The 21096-nt window shown below is 45.6% G+C and overlaps 2 protein-coding genes across 3 annotated transcripts; one reads left to right on the top strand and one right to left on the bottom strand.

Annotated features, from left to right (window-relative positions):
* Positions 1-199: 199 nt before the first annotated feature.
* CDK2AP1 (cyclin dependent kinase 2 associated protein 1) lies at positions 200-15449 on the top strand. Of its 2 annotated transcripts, none has more exons than XM_074159339.1 (4): positions 200-595; positions 10712-10818; positions 11657-11783; positions 14597-15449. In XM_074159339.1, exons 1-4 carry the CDS (start codon positions 388-390, stop codon positions 14662-14664), a joined length of 510 nt encoding a protein of 169 aa, XP_074015440.1. In that variant the 5' UTR covers positions 200-387; the 3' UTR covers positions 14665-15449. The 2 variants fall into 2 exon arrangements, with proteins under 2 accessions (XP_074015440.1, XP_074015441.1); XM_074159340.1 differs by lacking the exon at positions 200-595 and adding an exon at positions 2089-2298.
* Positions 14732-20944, bottom strand: MTRFR (mitochondrial translation release factor in rescue). Its single transcript, XM_074159341.1, has 4 exons — positions 20915-20944; positions 17685-17995; positions 16749-16991; positions 14732-15687 (listed from the first exon to the last, which is right to left on the bottom strand). The coding sequence occupies exons 2-3, from the start codon at positions 17958-17960 to the stop codon at positions 16779-16781; spliced, it is 489 nt and encodes a 162-aa protein (XP_074015442.1). The 5' UTR covers positions 17961-17995; positions 20915-20944; the 3' UTR covers positions 14732-15687; positions 16749-16778.
* Between the last annotated feature and the right edge of the window lie 152 nt (positions 20945-21096).

Raw genomic sequence — 21096 nt, 5'->3', positions numbered from 1 at the left:
CCTCAGCCTTCCTCCCCTGACAGGGGCGGCCGGCCGCGGCCCCCCCGCCGCACGGCGCGGGCAGAGCCGATTTAAATGAGAAGTTGTGCCAAAACTTTCCGAAGTTAATTAAAACGCCCCCTTCCCTCTCCCCCCCCTCCTTTCTCGCCGTCGCCGGGCTCCCCGCAGCCCGCCAGCCCGCCCTCCCCTCCCCGCCCGGCTCCTCTCACGGCGGCGTCCCTGAGGGGAGCTCCATTGTCTGTGAGGGGATGGCCGCGGCACCCCCCGCCGCCGCGCCCCCTCCGCGCCCCCTCCGCGCCGAGGTGCGCGGGGCGCCGGGCCGCCGCGGCGGGTGGCTGCCTCGTCTCCCCCAAAGTTTTTGGATCGGCGTCTCCTCATGATGTATGGATGATATATTGCATTGTGGGTGTCAATATAACTGACGGCCATATTTGCCGGTGCTGCTACTGCTGTAAACAACCCAAAGTGTCTGGGAGACACGGAGACGCTTCACTGAATTTCAGGACGCTTCTCCTCCTCCCGCTGGCCATGTCTCTGGGAATGTCTTACAAGCCCAACTTGAACGCCCACATCCCCGGGACTCCCCTCAACCCGGGTAAGTCCGCGGCGGCAACTGGGTGGCAAGTTTGGGAGGCGTGCGGCGGGGCGCCGCGGTGCCGCACCGGCACCTGGGGGGGGAGGGGGGAGGGAAGCCCCGGACTCGAGTTTTTGCCCAGTCCGGTATGGCGGGGCAACGGCTCCGCGCCGCCATTACCAGCGCCCGCCCGCCGGCCGGGCGCCCTGAGCCCGCACGGCGGCCGCCCCTCCGCCGGAGCGCCGCGCCCGCCGGGTCGGCCCCGCGCCGCCGCCGCTCCGGGGCTCCGGCCGCCGGGTTTCCTCCATGCTCGGCTCCCCGGGGCGGCTGATTGATCTGGATCAGGAATATTCCGCCGGCGCCTCAGCGAGGACCGCTGCTGGCGGGACGCCGCAAGTGCCGCTCGCACCGCGCCTCGCCTCAGACGCGCGGCCGCCCAGCCGCTCTCCTCAGGCGGAGGGGCCGCCCCGGGCCGCTCTCCTCAGGCCGAGGGGCCGCCCGGGACCCCGGCCCCGCCGCCCTGCGCCGCCGGGGGGGACCGCCAGCGCCTCAGGGGACCCTCGGGCACCGCTCCCCCCCTGAGAGCCTCCCGGCTCCGCGGAGCAGCCCGGGCGGAGGAGCCCTCTCTGCTCGCCGGAGGTTTTTTGGAAGGGTGGGCAGCAGTTGCTCTTAATTTCTTACAAAACCCCTTTTTAAAAATTATGCCTTTTCCTTGGATCTGTACAGGAGTCTTTCCAACTTTCCTCTCTAAAAAGTTTCCTTGATGGCATTAACTTTTTTTTTTTTTTTAACATTTCCCCCTCCCTTCTTTTTTTTTTTTTTTCCTTCCTTAATTTCCGAAGGTAACAGCGGGCGAGTGTTTTTTTTGGTTGTTTTTTTTTTTTCCTTTTTTTACCTGGTGCCGAGGTGTTTGCTGTGGAAGTGGGTCTCCGTGGCGGGCAGCGAGCGTGGATCGGCTCAGCCCGAACAAAGCCGCAGCAGCGATCGCTTGGCTGTGGGATATTTGGGGGGGGATCTCGCTCATCTGCGCGCCTCGGCTGGTATTAAACAGGACCAAAATGGAGAAGTTGGTTCTGACTTAATAAAATAATATTCCCCTCTCCCTTCCCTGCAGCCCCAGCCTGCAGGGCTGGCATCCGCAGCCAGAAATCAGGCTGATTTTCTTTTTTGAGAAGGGGAAAGTTTTGCAGTTGGGTTTAGGAAGGAGGGAAATCTGCCTGGGTGATTTTATTACAGCGCAGTTTCTGGTTGTAAACCCAGGGAGATTGCTGAACGCGAGGGATCAACAAGATGCACCTCTGTTCTAGCTACCGGGAGAGCGGCACAATCTTATTTTACTGCAAGGAATCGTCACCAGCTGGTGGATGAACCGGGGTCCCTGTGCCTCAGACACTTGGATCCTGCGTGGAGCTGAGCTCGGGGCGGAGGGGGGGGAGCCGTGAGCGTGTCGGGGCTCGGTGTGCCGGGGCTATGCTCCACGGGGAGCACCGTGGGCCCGAGCGCCGCTCTGCAGTGGGATCAGGAAGCAGGGGATGTGCTGAGGATTTTTTGACAAAAAGCAGAAGTGTCACCGGAGGATGGAAAAAAAAAAAAAAAAAGAAACAAAAAAAAAAAAAAAAAGAAACAAAACAAAGCCCAGCAAGGGAAACCGTTCTCCTGCCGGCTCCCACGAGAACCTGTGCCTTGCTCTCCGGAACAGCCGTAAAATTGCAGGGAAAACAAAGGTGGTATTTTGCGATGGTGGGTGAGGGGTGGGGATTAGGTCATGCTATGGGGGGGGGTCGGAGTCTGGCTGCTCTGCGAGCGAGGACTGCGAAACCCCGGGTCAGACATGCCGCTCACAATGCGAGCCGAGTGGTGAAGTTTCTGTCTCCGTTCCTTTTGCTGCCGTGTCTGTGTGCTTTCTAACGCTCCGGCTGCGATCAGGGTTTTAGGTTCTTTCATGCAGTTTTATCTTTCCCTTCCCCCCTCCCCGCACTCCCCGCTCCTTTTTTTTCCTCGTAATGGCAAGTTAGCAGCAGTTTGCTGTCATGCTGGAACTATTCCTGTCTAAGTTGTCCTCTCTTCTGAGTTGGGATCATCCTCAACACCCCCAGAAATCTTTTCAATGAACGAACGTCCTCCTCTGAATCCAAAATGGGCTCTCTCTTCCCTCCCTGCCTTCTGCCATTATCCTCACGCACCAGCTCTTCCTCTCGCTAGTGGTATTGCCAGCACCGTGGCCTAAGGCCAAGGGAGTTAGACAAAGCAGTCCTTGCAGTTGCACATATCGCATTCAGAGTGATATGACTGCAAATGGCCCCCTCCTTTCTGGAGCTTAATTCTGACTTGAAGGAGGTTGCTTCTCTATTGTGCTTAAATTAAATGCCCCCCAGACAGGAGGAGGAATCCTAGGTTTGCTTCCAAACCTGGGGTGAAGGACACCCCCCGCCTCGACACCACCCGCCCCGTCCTGCGGAGGAGAGGAAAACAGGAAATCTGTCCCTTTTGGCCTGAAATCAGCCCTGCAGAAGCCTCTCTGTATGAATGCTGAATATTTTGGTCTCGGCCGACGGAGGGCTCTGGGCAGCTGTGGATCTCACAGGGATTTTCCTCAGGGAGGTAATGCTGCTTCCCTGCAGTGCAGGGCTTCTGGTGCAGGAGTATTTGGAAAGGCAGTGTCAGCTCCTGGAGCGGCATCCTTGCTGCAGAGCTAACTCCTTTCAAGTTTCGGCTGAGAGTGGCCACTCTGAAAAATCATGTTTAAAACTGCGCTCAGGAAGGGGCTCAGTGAGATGAAGCAGTTGTGATTGATGGGTGACTGTGCTCTGTTCTTGCACGGGAGTGCGTTGGGGACTCAGCAACCTGGGCTGAAGTCCTGAGAGAGAGGAGCTGGTTGGGGGGGAGGAAATATGGGGCAGAAGGCTCTGTGGGTTGTTGGCAGATCTGGGGATGGCAGCGGGAGAGGGAAATGCAGCTGCTCCGCAAGTGACTCAGGATGCTGGAAGCATCCGGGTGCTGACTCCTCTGCCTTACACCAGGCTGAGGGAAGGAGAAGGTGTTGTCACAGCAGAATTCGGTGCCCGTTCCTCTTCCCCATCACCCGGGTTAGTGGTGACAGTTGACCCAGGGTGTCTGCAACCAGGCTTGCAGCGAATTATCAGTCACCTTCCTGGAGGGCCTGTGCTCTGGGAATTGTGCCCCTGCGTGTAGCACTCCAGGCTGTCCGTTCCAAACTGTCTGTTCTTGGGGAGACCTATTTAATCTTTTGCACAAGCAGCTTCTTGTCCTGGGCCGTAAAAAGGCACTTTGTTAGGGGCCTGCAGTACTGTGGCTCTGCCTTCCCAGCCTCACCTGACCCTGCAGTGTCCTGCAGGAACCTCTGTGCTACCCTTTCCAACAGCCATATTTTGATTTGCTTGTATTCTTTTGCTTATCATACTGAATCCTGCGAAATACTCGTTCCTCCTCATCTGTCTTGTGTTTCGTATTGTTTAACTGTTTCTCTGTAAGAGGGCCAGCGGCTGAGCTGAGGTGAAGTAGAGCATCTCCATTGACTTCAGTGAGACCAGAGGGATTTACACCAGATGTGAACTGGTCTGTAGTTTGTCTTTCCCCTTGTATCCATGTGTTTTCTGGCTCTGTGGATATTCACCAGCATTCCTATTTTGCTCAGAGTTTGCACAGGTCAGAGAAAAGTAGTTTTAAGATGCAGAAGCCAGCAGAAACAGCTTGGGATTTTCCTTTGGTTTTATTCTAATTCTTGCAGAAATGTCAGGTTTCAAGACAAAACCCCATTCCTGTAACAAAGCTTAAAAACCGTTGGATGTAGGGTCTGGAAAAACAAATTCCATCAGTCTGCGACAAGGGAAGGAGCTGCCTCTTGGCTCCAGATGAACAAGTGGTGGCCTGTACAACAGGTACCGCTGTAGCCGAGGACCAGCAGGGCTGTCAGTGCACCTGCCACACCTCACAGCAACCAGAAGTTTCTTGGTGAAAAGCGCAATTTCTCGCTGAGAGGTGAAACAAAAAGAATTTCCCTTACTGGGGCTGTAACTTGCAACTGGAGAGACCAATTTCTTTCAGTCATGAGAAATGACACCAAGCACACTAGGCTGTTCCTTATATTATTAGGACTGCAGTGCAGACTTGCATAAGCAAATGGCTTGCTTGTCGCCCTTTACAGAGACAGCTTATGTTTGATATTGTTGTCCATATTGAGACGTTGTTTTTGGAGTGGGAGTGCTGGAAAGAATACTGTTTGTAGGCAGAGCAGAGAGCGAAGTGTTCATGCCATAGCAGAGGGGATAATTTCTAGGAAATACACTCCCCCCTCTGATTCAAACTGAAATTTGCTGGTTCCCCTATCTCTTGAAGTCCATGTGAAGTTAGAAATGACCTGAAAAGAAACACGCTAAGCTTGTTCCAGAATTAGCAATTTTCCAGTGGACTTGTTTGGACATTTAGAAAACGGGCATTTTTGGCTTTGTCTACCTGAGTGTTTAGCTTCAGAGCGATGGTATGCTGTTCACCATCAGCAAATCTCCTCATTGTCCCCACCCTTCTCATGTTGGTTGAGTTGCAGAGTGGTTTTGGTTCATGCTAACTTGATTAATTTTGGATAAAAGTAAACCAGTAGCTCTACTCCAGTTGTGCACCACTAATACTCCCTCCTTTAGTGGGAACACAAGGGTCCAAACCAAAGATTGGACAATTTTGAACCATACTCTCAGTACAGACACTTACGTGTCGGGGGGACCAGACTAAAACCTAGTCTGAAGTTGTATCCGCACACCCCAACTACATGTGGTACACACGTACCAAATGCTTTCATCTTTTGATCCTTTCCTGTTGTGCCAAATAACTTGCTAGTGTAGAAACAGCCTGTGTCTTACGCTAGAAAAAAAGAATGGTGGGGAGTCCAAGTGTCTGTCTTCTGTTTTTCCGATTTAAAAAAAAAAATGGCAGGGGGGTTGGAAGAGGAGACATAAAACATGACCGTTATCCACATGGAAAGATTAAGTAGAACGAGAGTACTAGAGGAAAGGCCCAGAGTGTGACAGATCAAAAGAGCAAGGCCTCTGGCTGTTACGATAAAGAATGTCCTAGTTCTTGAGAACATATTTATGCGTGTGCGCATTGGATTTTTTTAAAAGGAAATAGTTTTATTCAAAGAAAGGTCTGTTTCTACCACAAGGGCTGTTTAAGGGGGAAATAGTGGGTGAAAATATAACTTTCATGGGCAGTGCTATAAGGAATGTTTTGTGCAAATGAGAATGGGGTCCATTATTTTAAATTAAAAAATTTATTGGAAGGTTGGGGGAAATGGGGGCTGTCTGTTTTCGCTCTGGGTTGGCAACTCCTGTGGAGTTCAGTGTGTGGCTTGGCTGTGCAGCAGATCTACTTGTGTAGACATGCGTGTGGTATCCCATGAATGGCAAGGAGTTCTTGCTGAACTTAAGCCAAAGTGTGTAGAGGGCTAAGGAATCAAGTATTCTTGTAGTCAGCTAAAACACTCCCAACTGTGATTCAGGCTGTGTTCGGATACTCGCTGCAGAAATGGCTGTGCTGGTTGAAGATGTTACTGCTCCCCTTGTGCTGGAAGATGCCTCACAATGTACGTTGGCAGAGCAGCTTACATGAACGTTTCTCGTGTGTTTTGTTGCAAAATTGTCTGGTTTAAGGACAGAAAAACTTACATCCTTTCAGTTAAAATATTCCAGCCTGTTTGTCTCATACCACATGCCATCAGGAATCAAAGTGCCATCATCTGAAGCAGATGAGGAATGTTCTCCAGTTGTGTGGCAGAGGCAGTAACCTCCAGCACTGAGCTCTATATAAAAAGGTGATGACTACTAGCCATCTAAATGGCAATAGCCTTTATGTTGCCAAGAGCTTGAAGAATGAAGCTCTTCAAGGTTCTTTCACAGTTTGAAGAGACTGTGAAATAGAGATAGAAGCAGTGAGATTCCACAGACTATACCATGGACCTTGGATAAACTCCAGGCTACAGGTATCTCCTCTTACATGCTGTCATGTTCATGTGTACAGAGTTTGTAAAATGGCAGGAGTTTACCTGGGCAGTTTTATAGGACCTTGTGAAGTACAGAGCAGTAAAGACACATAAATCCAGTGGGGTTGGCTCTTAACTTGTCTAAGTCAGTTCTACATGAGTAACTCGGCAAGTTGAGTAACTATTCCTGATTTTACTTTGTGGTTTGTGAGAGTAAAACAGGGTGGCAGTGGAGCTGTGTAGATGCCATGGCGTCTGCTGGGAGCGGAGCAGGTGAGTACCCCACATTCCTGCTCCCACTGCTTCCTTGCAGGGTGCACAGTAAGCTGCCGTGCCAGTTATTTTTCCAGCAAGCCTCAGCAATAGAAATAAGAATTAAAACTTAGACCAGCAAATTGGTATCACTGGTCAGGCTTGGAGACAGTAGCAGAGGAGCTGAAGGGATCCATACAAACCCATCAGAAATTAATGGGAAGATTCCTGGTAAGTGGGAGTTTAGGCAAACAAAGATTGATTCTAGATCCTTTGTCTCCCAGGGTATTAATTTGGGCTCAGAGATACGATTGGAAGAAAGAGATTTTGACACAAAAATCTCATTTCTGTTTGCTGTATTGTTAAACCCCCCCCTCAATTAAAAAAGATTAATATTGATTAACAAGAAAATCACTATATTTTTGTGGGGAAAAACGCTTCTGGCAATTTTCTGTTTGAATACAGAAATAAAAGACATTGTTGGCACAAGAATAAATGGGTATATAAAAGGTTTTGTGTACGTTTAATTAGGAAAGTGGAGGGAGGAAAGTGTGTATATTAATTTAGGTTTTAAACAGCAGTAAGCACTAAGACAATTTGGGATGTGATACAGGGTGTTACTTAAATTCAGTACCGAGCACACTCCCTTTTCGATTCTGTCAATTCTTAACTGTCTTGTCTCCATTGTCACTTTTAACGTGACAGAGCAAGCCTCAATTTAGATCCCCCCCTCCTTTTTTTCTCTCTAGTGAATACCTCATCATCACACTGATTTTTTTGACTGGGTATTGACTGTGAGACTTGCTGCCCTAATTTCTCTTGCTAACTATAATAGCAATAGCTGGTGATTTAAAAAAAAACAATTATGTTTTTTTAAAAATCTGAGATGGGATGTTCAGACATGCACATGTATTTTGGGTTAATTGAGTAATAGTCCTCCAAGACCCAGGGCTTCTCCTTGAGATTAACATGGAAAGTGATAGGTCAAAAAGCTTAAGGTCCGTTACCCTGTGAGATACTAATACACTCCCGTTTAATTTCGTTTTCATGATGGCATCATCTTAAATTGAGGTGAAATCAAGGATTTTTCTTTTTTTTTTCTCCCTCCAGCTGAGTTTGACTGGCACAACTTCTGACATGGGTGTATGGAGGCTGGTACCATGGCCAAGTCAAATCCTTTTCTTTGTTCTCTGGGCCTGCTGCTGCTGATAAAGTGGTCGGCGCATGGCATTATGTCTTATTACATTTTTGATGCAGACTGCAAAGAAACGGGTAAACTCACCATGGTTACCACGATCTGTCATTTGGCAGGGCACGCCGTACTCAGCGATGGCCTCTAGTGTCTGCAGCACAGCTCTGCATACGTGGTGGGTACAGTAGACAATACAGCTCTCTCAGCTGCCGAAGCCACGCAGCTCCACTCATCTGGCTGCTAATTCAGACGGGGAGCGGTGCTCCAGCTCGGCGGCAGGTTCTTACTCATAGTTGCCTGCTGAAAGTTCTTGGGGTTTTTTTGTCATTCAGTGTTGACTTGAGTCACTGCTGGACTCACGCTCCCATGCTGGGACCAACTACTGGCCAGTGCAGCGCCGTATGTTGCTGGCTTTCACATCTGAGAAACTTTTCCTGGGCGGCCCCTGGATTCACTGCTTTCATTTGGCACAGCACATTTCTAGTAGGGTTTTCTTTCTTACCTAGACATACCCTGCTGTGTTATTTCCTACAGACCAAGCACATGTCATTGCTTAAATCTGAAACAATCACTGAATTATCTGCGCTATATTACCATTAACTGCTGTGGTGGTGATAAATTAGTTTTTGTTTTGCGTGGGCCGCGGCTAAGGTTTACTTGGTGGGTAGAGCAGGATCCCTGAGCCTGGCCGTTGCAGTCCTTGCCTTCATTCTGAACCTGTTTGGAGCTCCCAGCTCTTGTATGTGACTGCTTGCAATAACAGTTTGGGAACAAGTCTTTGCAGGATGGGTCTTTTTGTTTTATTGTACATGAGGAAAAATCGCTTAAGTCTTTCTCTGCTTAATTGAGGTAATTAAACCTTCCTACCTTGCAGCACAAGGGGCTCATTAATGTTTTTGAAGCATTTTGAAGTCCTTGGAGGAAAGATGCAGTTTGCTGTTGTGTCATGTTTGATAACTGTTGAAATTTAGTCATCTGGACTTGGAAATATAGACTGAGTTGTACATACAGAAATCTTATAACTGTGTATGCATTTTGAGCTGATAATGTGAAGAGCTAATTGAGAGAACAGCTGACAACTGGGGTGTTCCTTCACAGTGCCCTACTCTATAGGTGTGTTGTTTAGGTTTTTTTGGGGTTTACTATGCTTTAGCAAAGTCTGACAATTAGGTCCATGTGAAACCTTAGCGACGGAAATGCAGATTGTAATGCCATAAAATTTAGCAGCTTAGTTAAAGAGAAACCTTGCTTTTAGAAGGTGACCTAGTGACCAGCCCAATTTGCCTTTTTTAGGATTTCACATCTGGTTAACTAGTAAAAATTAAGAACACACTCTTCTCTTGTAAAGATGACAACACCACAGTGATATCTTGTGATTAATTCTGAAGTGGAAATAGACTTCCCAGTTGAGGACAGGAGTCTGTTCCACTATCTTCAGCATGGCTTTTCACAGTGTAACTGCCGGCTCTTTCTTTTGTAGTCAGGGGAAAATGTGAATTAAATCACTTGCAACTTTAAAACAAAGCTAGAGATTTACGTAGTTCTGGGCCCCAGTGACTTTTAGCATCAGTTTAATTTAGATTTAAATGAAGGCTGGTAAATGAGATTTGTTCCTCATATGGAAGGCAGTTGGGAATTTTCAGCCAAGGAGTCTGAAGGAGTCTGTAAGGGGGGAGATTTTCTCAGACAGCAGGCAGTCTGTCTGTGCCCACAGGCAAAGAGGCAGCATCAGTGGGTGCAGGGGCACTTCAGCTGCAAGAGTGAACAGGTCGAATGGTGTAATGCTGCCTTAGTCCTGAGTGAATAGTCCATAACCAGCAGGTCCTCTAGCACTCTTGTGAAATGGGAAGCATAATAAAGCCCCTAAGAACAATCTAAAAGTTGTTTCTCAAACCCAAGTTCCTGCTGTTGAAGGTGAGAGGGAAGAAGTGTTTTGATTGCTCATTTCTGAAGCAGTTTGTCAACGATCACATTAGAGTCTGTTTCTGAACTCTTAGTTGACTCAAAACCCTGTGGATCTCAATATAATCTTTTATAACTTTACCGAAAGTGACCATAACCCAAAGTGATGTTGTTTTTCCTTTGGTTTACTTACATAACACAATTTGACTGGCTAAAAACATGGGATATCACATAAAGAAGAGTAGAGGTAGCACTCTTTACCTTGGATGTTATACAATAAGCAGCAGATCTGATGTACCTCAACTGACTGTTCCCTAGGAATACTTCTGGCATTGGCTGAAAATAGTACTGAGGGTAACTTGCATTGACCATGTGATGACACTTTGAGTTGCAAAATTACTTTCAGATAACTTGCACTGAAAAAGTAAAAATAGCACAGTACATTAGACTCATCTTTGTGGAATGTATATATGCAAAAATAGGGCTCCTTAATATTTACAGTTTGTCTAGGCAGAACAACCTGTCATGTTACACTCTGTTTCACTTTTAGGCAAACAATTTGCACTGATAATGTTGCAGGCTGTGCTATTTTCAAATGTACAGCAAATGTTAGAGAAGCATTAATTTAACCATTCTCTTCCTAGCAAATAGTGTGACTCTGAAATGCCATTAGTGGGCTCAGACAAAGGTGAGCAGTCACAGCTTTAGAAAAAAAAGCGATCTAAAATGTGTCCCAGTGTAACAGACTAATTAATCTTTAGATAATAATAGATTTTTTTCTTCCTTTTTCTCTTTACAGCTGGGAGTGTTCACTCTCCCTCCACAAGCATGGCAACATCTGCGCAATATAGACAGCTTATAAATGACTACGGACCCCCATCTCTAGGCTATACACAAGGGATGCAGGTAGAGCTCTGTTGCTTGTTTTGCTTTAATCAGATCGCTGATCCTACTTTTGCGTAGTAGCATGGATTGTGGCCTGTAATCTGAGGTGTTCCTCCCTCCCACCAAGATCTGAAATCAAACCCAAATGGCAGACTGATTCATCGCACATGTCTTGGGATCAAATTAGACTAAGCAGTGCTGAGTGAGATTGGTTACTAATTAACTGTTAGTCCCATCCCTTCTGAGTCACAGTGAAACACATCTTGAGTTATGTTCTGATAGTAAGGGCTCTAACATATTTTAAAATTGTTAAAAAATGAATATTTCTGTACTGTTTTTCATTAGCAAAATTACACTCTAAAATTTAGTCTCATGAAGTATGTGTCCTGTGGGCTGGTTCAGGAATCCGGTGGTAAACTTTCTGTGAAATGTATTTGATTTAACAGGATTTCCATTATCATCTGGGCAGTTTTGTGTATATCTGTTTCTCACTCTGCCCTGCCTACCTAACTTCTCCACAAAATACACACCTAAGCATTGATAAAAGCAGAAAGAGAGTTAAATAAGCAGTTCTCTGTTTTCTTTTCTTGCAGGACTGTTTTAACTTCTGTTTCACCTAAGGTCCCTGTCTTGCAGCTGCATCGTCCCAGTTGATCCCACTTTTTGAAGGGCACGTGGCATTGTGTAGCAGCAACTGCAAAAAGAAAATCCTGTTTATATAAAAAAACTGAAATTTTATTTTTTTAAAAAGTGGCTTCCAGGGCTATTTCTGGTCCTCCATGAATTTCCAGTTGCTGTTTGTTGTAATTGTTTTGGTTTTAGCTGTATTTAATTGAGGCTAATCTGCTTTCTACTACAGGGTACCAGCAGCAGTCAAGTACCGCAAAGCAAATATGCAGAACTTCTAGCTATCATAGAAGAATTAGGAAAAGAGATTAGACCCACATACGCTGGGAGTAAAAGTGCGATGGAGAGGCTAAAAAGAGGTAATGTTTAGATTTATTTAAAAAAAATAATAATTGTGTCACATACACTTTGTGCACTGACTGCTTGTATACAGCTTCATGACAACCGTTTCCTTTGAAAGGAGACAGCTGTCTTGAGCTCATCATGAAACGAGGTGTATTAACAAGACGCTGAAACCTTGGGATACTCTATTCGTGCTGTATTTGAGAGATAAACCAGTGACCAAATGTCTTTCATGTGCACAAGGGGAGTTTCACTTAATAATTCACACCTTACTTTAGAAGCCTTAAGGTGTCTAATGGACATGTTCTTCTAGATTCCTGGTTACTGACTGACCCCTTCAATTCCCTTTTCTCCCCAGTCTCCAAAATACACAACTGAGCATTGTTTACTTTTTCTTATATACATCACCCATCTACTTGACCCAAGAGTCTTTACTAAAAGTGCCTTTTGCTTAAAGAAATACTACGTTGCGGTAATTCACACTAAGGCTGGTGGAGAGAAGATCTGAAAAAAAAAAAGGAAAAAAGGTTGCCAGTGAAGGCTGTTGAGACCGAGATGTCAAACATACACCTTCCTCCCCTCTGGAGTGCTGGGCTGCTTGGCTGCCATTACCTGCTGTCAAGTGGATGTCATTAAGAGTCCACTAGTAAGGGACATAGAAGCTTTTAGGCCTGGCTGATGAGGTCTCTCTAGCTTTGCTTTGTCAGCTAAAAGGGGTAATAAATGCCCTTTCCTTGCAGTGTAAAAGAAACCCCCGCATACCCCACTGCTGACATCAACTTGACATTGTCCTCTGCAGGGGACGTGCGAGGGATATTTCTGAAGGAGCAGTGGGACATTCCACTGCTCCAGCTCCTGAAATGACCCTGAAAGGCCATCGACCACAGTTGTGCTGGCAGTTCTGCCCTTTGCCAGGATAATGTAGTTGCCTTTTCCTCCCTTTCCTTGGTCCTCGTGCTGAGTTTGGCTCATGCATTCAACCCTGAATGGGAACGTTACTGTAACAGACTAACTTCACCACCTTGCAAATCCCCTTTACATTTACCCAAGACTACAAAGCTTTATTTAAGGCTCAACCATTATGGCAGAGTAATATATCTGCCATGACGTGCAATAAAATGACTAGTAGCTGTTCTGGGAAAGGATGCAATAAAGTCTGCTGATGAGTGGTAAGTGGAATCTGGCCCAGCTAAAATCAATGTTGCTGGAGCCTCTCTTTATTGCATTGCCTGAGTCAGTATTAATAGATCATGAATGGCAATAGGCTAATGGGGACAACTTGAGAGAGACCGGGAGAGATGCAGACGTTCTCTGAACTGAATGGTTCCGTTCGGTGAGGAAAAGTCGTTTTGCTGCTTCTTGCAGTGAGTGTTTGTTTTGTTGGCTAACACAGGTTTAAGATTCAATGCTGCCACTGTGATTTGCCAGTGTTGCAAAGAATCCTAAATAAATACTTTTTGCTGCCATCTTTTGGTCACAAACATACCTCTCTTTCCATTTTGGGAGCCTAATGGCTGCAGGAGAATGTGCAAATGTGAGAGCAGAAGTGACTAAGGCTAGCCACGTGACTGCAGCCTCCATGGCCGCGTGGAGATTATTCCTGAATAAAGTCCCTGTCCCCAGCTCCGCCTGCTCCTAAGCACAGAGGCTACTGACCTCTAAAATTGGCCAAATTCCCAGCATTCTACATAATTCAGGGTAGTTCTGCTGCATAAACTGGGCGTCCTGCCACCAGATCCAGGTCTAATGCACCGCTTTGAGTAGGCGTTCCTGCATCCCACAGCTGTGGGATGCAGCTTTACGTGTCTGTATCAATTTAACCCTCTGCAAAGCGTTGTGCTCATCAAGTCCCAAGTCATTACTTCTTGGATGTAAACTCTGTTGCTGTGATCTGGGCTAGCAGCCCTCGAGAAACAGAATCCATTATCTCCAAACAGAGATTAAACCTCATTTATTGCCTTATTGTCCTTTCTCCACCTTGTTAAGGAGCATGATCAAGAGGAGAAATCTGCTTCTATCTTGTCCTGTCAGTAAAATATAACCTCGTTTGTTGTAGAAAAATCTGTCCGTCTCTCATTTTAAAATCTTATCTCAAGCTCTGTTCTCTCAGCAGCTCTGTGAACATGAATCTAGATTTAGTTCCAGGATTAAGAATCAAGGTCCAGATTGCTGGAACTCAAGGCAACAGGACTTGTCGTGGAAAATTCCACATTATGTCTATCAGATGAGAGTAGATATGGCAGCGTGTAAAGTGGTGATGATTTACACTGGGAGCTGAGCCAGTGTTAGGAGGTAACTTTTTGCACACACCATAAAAATTTCTTCTTATACTTAGAAGAGACACAACTTGTGTTTAAGCAGTATTATGAAGGCTTGAATTTTGATGCATCCTCTCAGAGGAGAATTATCCCAAGGTATTAAGACTTTTAGAGCTTGTTAAAATGACTCCCCAAATAACTTTGCATTTTTTTCACTCCGCTGTAGCAAAATAACTCACAGGTAGGTAAGATGATTTTTTTTTTCCTTTCTAGTTAAGTCTTTGATTTTAAATAGGCCTGAACTGCGCATTAAGATACACCTGTCACTGCAGACCTACACATCTTACCACGCTTTGATTCCTGGTTTAAGTCCCTTTTCAGTTTATAACGTTGGGAAAGCAAACTTGTTTAGCAGCAGCTGATGTTTGGGAAGCGAGGGATCTCTTCCTTTTCTGAGGCATGCCGTGGTAGCCTTGGCAACTCGGGACAGAAATACGTAAACGTTTCTCTGAACTGTCATTGCAAGTGTGACCTGAATGAGATGATTTAAAATACATCCAATTCTTTTGCAGGCATTATTCATGCAAGAGGATTAGTTCGGGAATGCCTGGCTGAGACGGAACGAAATGCAAGATCCTAGCCCATTGATTCAGCTGCAAGATTTTCCATCTCTTAATGAGGAAAAAGTAACACTCCTTTTGACTCTTGAAACATTCAAATTCCTTTATTTTGAATGTTTTACCTTTCTTGTTTTGCCCTTACAAAAATGTATAGTTAAGAATGAGAAAACAAGGATTTTTCAACTTACTGAGGGTTTGCATTTTGTAAAGACGTTAAAACTCCCTAAAATGTTTCTAAAACATGAAAACTGAACTGCATGCAGAGGAATGCTCTTTCTCTCCCAGGCTATATTTCAGTTCTCTTCTTATCCAGCCACACTCTCATTCTGTTTTTTTTTCCTTTGACTGTATTCACTTAACCCCAAACTGTCAATCTTTCAAAGTTTGACATAAGCTCTAAGGATTTTTTTTAATAAATGCAGAATAGCATGCTGTACCTAGTAGTCTGCTAAGTCACAAATTGTCATACAGCATAGACCCTGCTTAGAAATAACCTTCCCCTCCTCTTATTTTTCCTTTTCTGTTCGTTTGGCATAAACATTTGCATGACTGTTAGTGCTTTGAAGTCCATTTAAAGTGCATGAGTTATATGGAAAATAGGGAAACCTATTAAATAATAACAAGGTCCTGGAAAGCTAATTTCTACATTAAGGCTGGAGATTTCAGTTTAAAGTTTGCCAAAAAAAAAAGAAAATTCTGGATAAATTACTAAAACTGTTATTTGCATCTTTGTATGTATTTATTACTTGACGTAATAAAGCTTATTTTCATTAACAATTTGTATTAAAGCTATGTACAGTCACTTTAATCAGATTTATACTTCATGAACAAGAACTCTCAACAGATAAAGATTCAAGCTTCGTGCAGGAGGCTGAAGTTCAGGAACAGACAAGGGAAGGGGCCTGCACATTGCTGGAGAGTTTCCATCCATGATACAGTCAAGATGCAGTCGGTCTCTGTAAGAGGGCAGTATAGTTGCTAGTAGTCTCCATTGCCTTCAAAATACTGCTGAAGGTGAGAACTCAGTGGCAGCTCATGAGGGGCTGTCCAAAAATTAAACAGAAGTTCTGGTTTAGCAATTAAGAGCTCTTAACAGGATCAAAATAGGCAAGTACACTTCACTTGTGGCTCCAAAGTAACAGTAACAAAGGAAAAGCAGCTGCATGTATTTGCATAAAATGGGAAACTGTCAAAATGAGTGAAGATACCAAAATTCCCAAGCTTAACTGCAGAATAGCATAAACATAATAAATGACTGTAATTCACTACTGTACAATCAAATCTATATCCTAAGGAAGATGAGATATTGGGGATATCCAATACATATGGAGCTATGGGTGCTTGAAGAAAATACAGTATTAAGAAGCAAAGTTAATTACTTCACAGCTTGGATGAACTGGATTCTGTTGCCATGGGAGGCAGCTTCCAACACGCATTGTTCTTTACCCAGTTCTACCTTTGAACTGGAATAACATGACTGAGCAGCCCTCAGTTCCAGGAGTGCCTTCCCCCCAGTGCTCATCACCGCTCCAGGTAAGATTTGTAAAGCTTCTGTTTAAACCTCCTTCAGAACTGAGCAGGGCAGAGCATTTGTTAAGCTCACAGATCTGAAGGAGGCAACCAGTGACTGGTGTCTCTATCAGCACGTCCGTGTGCCCCGTCAGAACCAGTATCTAAATCTGGGCACTGTTTATAAAGGATTAGTGTCAGTAGAGACATTGCCTGAGCAACGGTGGAAAGTTATAACCTTTTAGTGCCGCTCTCTGTATGTACTGGAACTCCTACGAAGCATCATAAGGTATCATTTGGGCAGAAAGAAACCTATTGAATTTTTTTTTGTCTCCGTTAACAGGGGTGGAAAGTTTACAGTTCCTTTATAACAAGGATTGGTTTATCATCTTCTGAACTTGGCAGAAGAACTGATTGTTAAATGTGATTAATGAGATGATGGCAGACAGCAGTAGGAATACGTGACTGCTTTTATCACTTCGGTTTTACAGTAATAGCAGGTCACTGCTCAGTATTTCACTTGTTCTTACGAAGCTCTGCATCATCTGTTAGTTTGAAAACTATGTTTAGGTGTAATGACAAATGTTTCCCTTACCCTACTAGGGCAAGTCAGTATTTTACATGTTTATTTCTTATCCAGTTGTTGCATCTCTTTAAAATGCTTTTTCCTTTCTAGGTTTTCCCTTGCTCTTCTTTTTTTCTCCTGCTTCTTCTTCTCTGATGCTTTCTTCTCTTTAAAAACATCACTCTCTTCACCTTTGTAGAACAGGTCAACTTTCTCCTGCAGGATTTCTCTGGCTATCTTCCGGTTCTGCTCCACTGATCTTGTTTGATGACACTGGAGAAATACAATAGGACATTTTTACTGGAACTTTAACCTGTTTATTTTTCTGCTTTCCCTTTTAGTCTAAATATTCCTGCCACTACAGTACAGAAACTCCACCCCAGCCCCAAGCCAAGAGCATCCTCCTACCAAGAACTGCTGGGACTTTTGTATATTTTGGAGAGGCTGCCAGATAATTATTTGCAACTGTAAGTTGTCAGACTGGGTTTTGCATTAATCTTTTGATTCTGTCAGCGAACAAGACTGCTTCCATATTACCTTGGAAGACTTCTTCTGAGTTTAACTGTGTCTTCCCTTTGTGATAAGGTAGCAAAGATTAATTTCAAAGTATTAATCCACAAGTAGGTAAAAGTAATGGTTAAAAAGAATGCAAAATGAATACGATCAACTTGTTAAGGAAGATGTTTTAACTAACACACAAGAGGGATGAGAATGTGACAGCTGCCACTGAAAGGCAGCTACAATGAAGATAAGTTTAATTGAAAACTACATGTCAAAGCCAGGGAGATCAGCCATGACCCCAACTTTATTTACCTACTGATAGGCAAAACTGCTTCTTGCTGAGATTCTTTACAATACGTACAAACTCCTCCTCCGTGACATTTGCACTGTGATTACGCTTTACTATGAAAGGAGACTTGGAAGACATGGTGCAATTTCTGACTTAATGAAATAAAATCTAATTACCTTCACTACAATCCCAGATGGAATATGCTTCAAGACAACACAGTTGTTTGTCTTATTTGTGGCTTGACCTCCTGGGCCATCACCTCTTACAAACTGTTCTTCTAATTCTGCCTCAGTTAGTCCAAGGAGATTGAGAGAGTTCTTCTTTCCTGCTGCCTTAAGTAAGGGCGCACTGGGGAGAGAAAACTGCTGCTTCCTCAAAATCCATGGTCTCCATAACGGTGTTCGTACTTCTCTCAGTAAGAATGTCAAATGAAATAAACTCGGAACATTCATATGGAAATGAGGACACAGTTTCTTTGGAATGAAACCTGAAATAGAAGTGGGGAATGGAGTTTACCATGAGAATCCTTGTTTTATGATGATCTATTTCCACTGCACAGCTTGAGCGATAGCTTGATATTCAGATTTGTTTTCAAGGATATTTGAACTGGTTTCGTAGGCATTTGCCTTGAAATATTTACCATACTGAATGGAATTTCAGTTCTCATTGCAATGAGGTTTCTTAAAATAGTCAAGATTATTATTTTTTTGTTGAAAGGGATCTGGAAAACAGTAAATAAATTAGTACTCCTACCAACACTTGGAAAATATTAAATATATCCCAAAAAAAAGGAGAGGAAAGGCAAGGTGTTTCTATTTTGCAGTCAGACCTGTACCATCTGAGTGGGAAACCTTTGTTGACACACCAGTTGTGCCCGGGTTGTGTCTTGCTGGCAACTATACCTGCAATTCACATGTCGACATGTGGTTGAACTACACCAGGGGAGGAGAGGTGAGGGTGCAGGAATCCAGGAATCCTCCTCTGAGGTTGCTTTAAACAGTGCTCTGAACTACTCAAAAAAAACCCAAACCCCACAACTGGTGGAAGAAGCAGCAAATTTACATTATGTAACTGGCCTAAGAGCATCTGGGCTTCCCATCTTCGCTGGTTTACAGTCATGGACGACTGCAAAGGGGAGCTGGTGGGAAAACAAAATCCAAAAAAAAAGACAATCAAAAAAAAAAATATAGAAAGGACATGGACCTGATGGAGCGGGTCCAGAGGAGGGCCACTAAAATGATCAGGGGGTTGGAGCACCTCTGCTATGAGGACAGGCTGAGGGAGCTGGGGTTGTTCAGCCTGGAGAAGAGGAGGCTCCAGGGAGACCTAATAGCAGTCTTCCAGTAGCTGAGGGGGGCCTACAGGAAGGCTGGGGAGGGTCTGTTTACAAAGGCCTGCAGTGACAGGACGAGGGGCAATGGTTTTAAGTTGGAGAAGGGGAGATTTAGATTGGATATTAGGAAAAAGTTCTTTACTATGAGGGTGGTAGAACAGGTTGCCCAGGGAGGTGATTGAGGCCCCTTCCCTTGAGATATTCAAGGTGAAGCTCAACGAGGCCCTGGGCAACCTGGTCTAGTTGGGGGTGTCCCTGCGGACTGCGGGGAGGTCGGACTAGATGACCTTTGGAGGTCCCTTCCGGCCTGGACCAATCTATGAATCTATGAAAAAGAACAAGACTATGTGGAACATTTCCGTGCCAAGGATATGGATATCAGAAGTCAGATCTGGCAGAACAGAACTTGAGGAGCCTAAACAAGTCAGAATGCAAAGATGGATTTTTTACCTGTAAGAAGGATGCATGACTGCTCAGTCAAACCAGCCGACTGACGCTACACAGCAGAACTCCGGTACGTAGGTTTACAGTTACAGACTGCTTTAGGATTTTGAGTTCTGAGATACCTTTTTAATGACAGGGTAGTACAGTAAACAGTAATCCTTACCCTAAACAGATTACGTGATCTAGACTTGTCTTTTGACCTTGGTCCATTACAGTAGTTTTCCAAATTTTGAGCTCAGGCTGTAGCGTGCGTAGGATTTGGCGAGTGGTCCGATATGGCAAACGTGGAAAACTCGGTTTCAAATCAGAAGTATTCCTCTGTGTTGATCCTGTTAACAAGCGTGCCCACCCTACTCTACTCCCAGAACTTTCTATATGGACTATAGAGATGGAGGAAAAAGAATCCAGGAGTAAGCAGACCACTGGGGCTCCAACTACTGCTTCACATGCTGGTATTTCCCCGGTCAAGTTATTAAAAAAGGCAGGAAACACATAGATACGTTATCCTCATGGAGAATGAGGAATGGCAGGTCCTACTGCTGTCAAATAGCACTCTTCAACGAGGCATTAGGTGAGCAATGAAAACAATACATGCTGTGATGCTTGAAATATTTTATTTGATTCAGAAGAAAATACTTCAGCACGTGAAGAAATGGCAATAAACACCTGTAAAAGTTGGACCTAACTGTTGAAATAATAACTTTTAAGGAAGCTTTTATTGGAAAGTAAAGACGTCCACTTGGTGGCACTAGAAGGTAGTAACGGGGGGTGGGGTGGGTTTTTTTAGCTGTAAAAAACATGCAGAAAAAAATGAGCAGAACTACTACTTGGTCCTGAAATGAGCCTTTACCCACCGGCAGGTTTAACGGGGCACTGCCCGTTTGAAGCCAAGACTGACGACTCCCCAAGCCGCCCAACCTCAGTAAAGGTAAAAATATCACGTTCGCTGTAAGCCTATTTCCACTACTCGACAGTACAGCTACAAAGCAGGACTAAAATGAGAAGAGAGTAGTTTTCTCCTGATTTCGCTGCGCGCAGGAAGTCTCTCCAAGAAACACACGCCTTACGATGAAAAATTAAAAATTCTTTAATTCTTCAAAAAGCTTTGCTTACGGGATTGTAAGGCCAGGCCGGATGGGGCTTGGAGCAACCTGGGCTAGCGGGAGGCGTCCCTGTCCCGAGGGGCTGGAACTCGATGACCTTTAAGGCCCCTTCCAACCCGAACCATTGCGTGGCTTCGAGCACAGAAGAGCTGTGTCAGTGAGAACACGAACAGCCCGGGTTTTAAACAGTTACACAAGTGACGGGCCGTTCTCAGCTGGGACACCGGCCGTGAGGCTGCAGCGACACCGTAATTAAACCGTGTTTTAAAGCAACAGTTTTGCTGAAAACCTCGCGCAAAGCGCCGCCTTTGCTCTCCCTCCCTCCCGCCCGCCCGGGGAGCGGAGCTCGACAGCCGGTGCCGAGGTCAGGGCAGCGGCCGCCCCACACACGCGGCTCGGCGGTCCCTGCGACGCCACCCTGGCCCTCCCAGGCCTGCCGCCTCCCTGCCGGGCTGAAGTCACGAACGGCCACAGCCCGGTAACAGCCGGGAGCCCGGGCCACCCCGGCCCCGCCGCCATCGCTTACCTCCGGCCGCTCGGGCCCCGCACCGCCGCGCCCCCCCCCCCCCCCCCAATGCGCATGCGCAGCCCACAGCGCATGCGCACAACGCCCTATGAGGCCCCGCGCGTCCCGCCTTTGCGCATGCGCGCCCCAATGGAGAAAGGCGTTGCCACCAGGCCGATTGGCACTCAGGGAGCCAATCGTTG

The sequence above is a fragment of the Numenius arquata genome, chromosome 16 (genome assembly GCF_964106895.1).
Source record: "Numenius arquata chromosome 16, bNumArq3.hap1.1, whole genome shotgun sequence".
NCBI classification, from domain to species: domain Eukaryota; kingdom Metazoa; phylum Chordata; class Aves; order Charadriiformes; family Scolopacidae; genus Numenius; species Numenius arquata.
The sequence above is the reverse complement of the archived record's forward strand: the minus strand, read 5'-3'. Positions and strand labels throughout refer to the sequence as shown.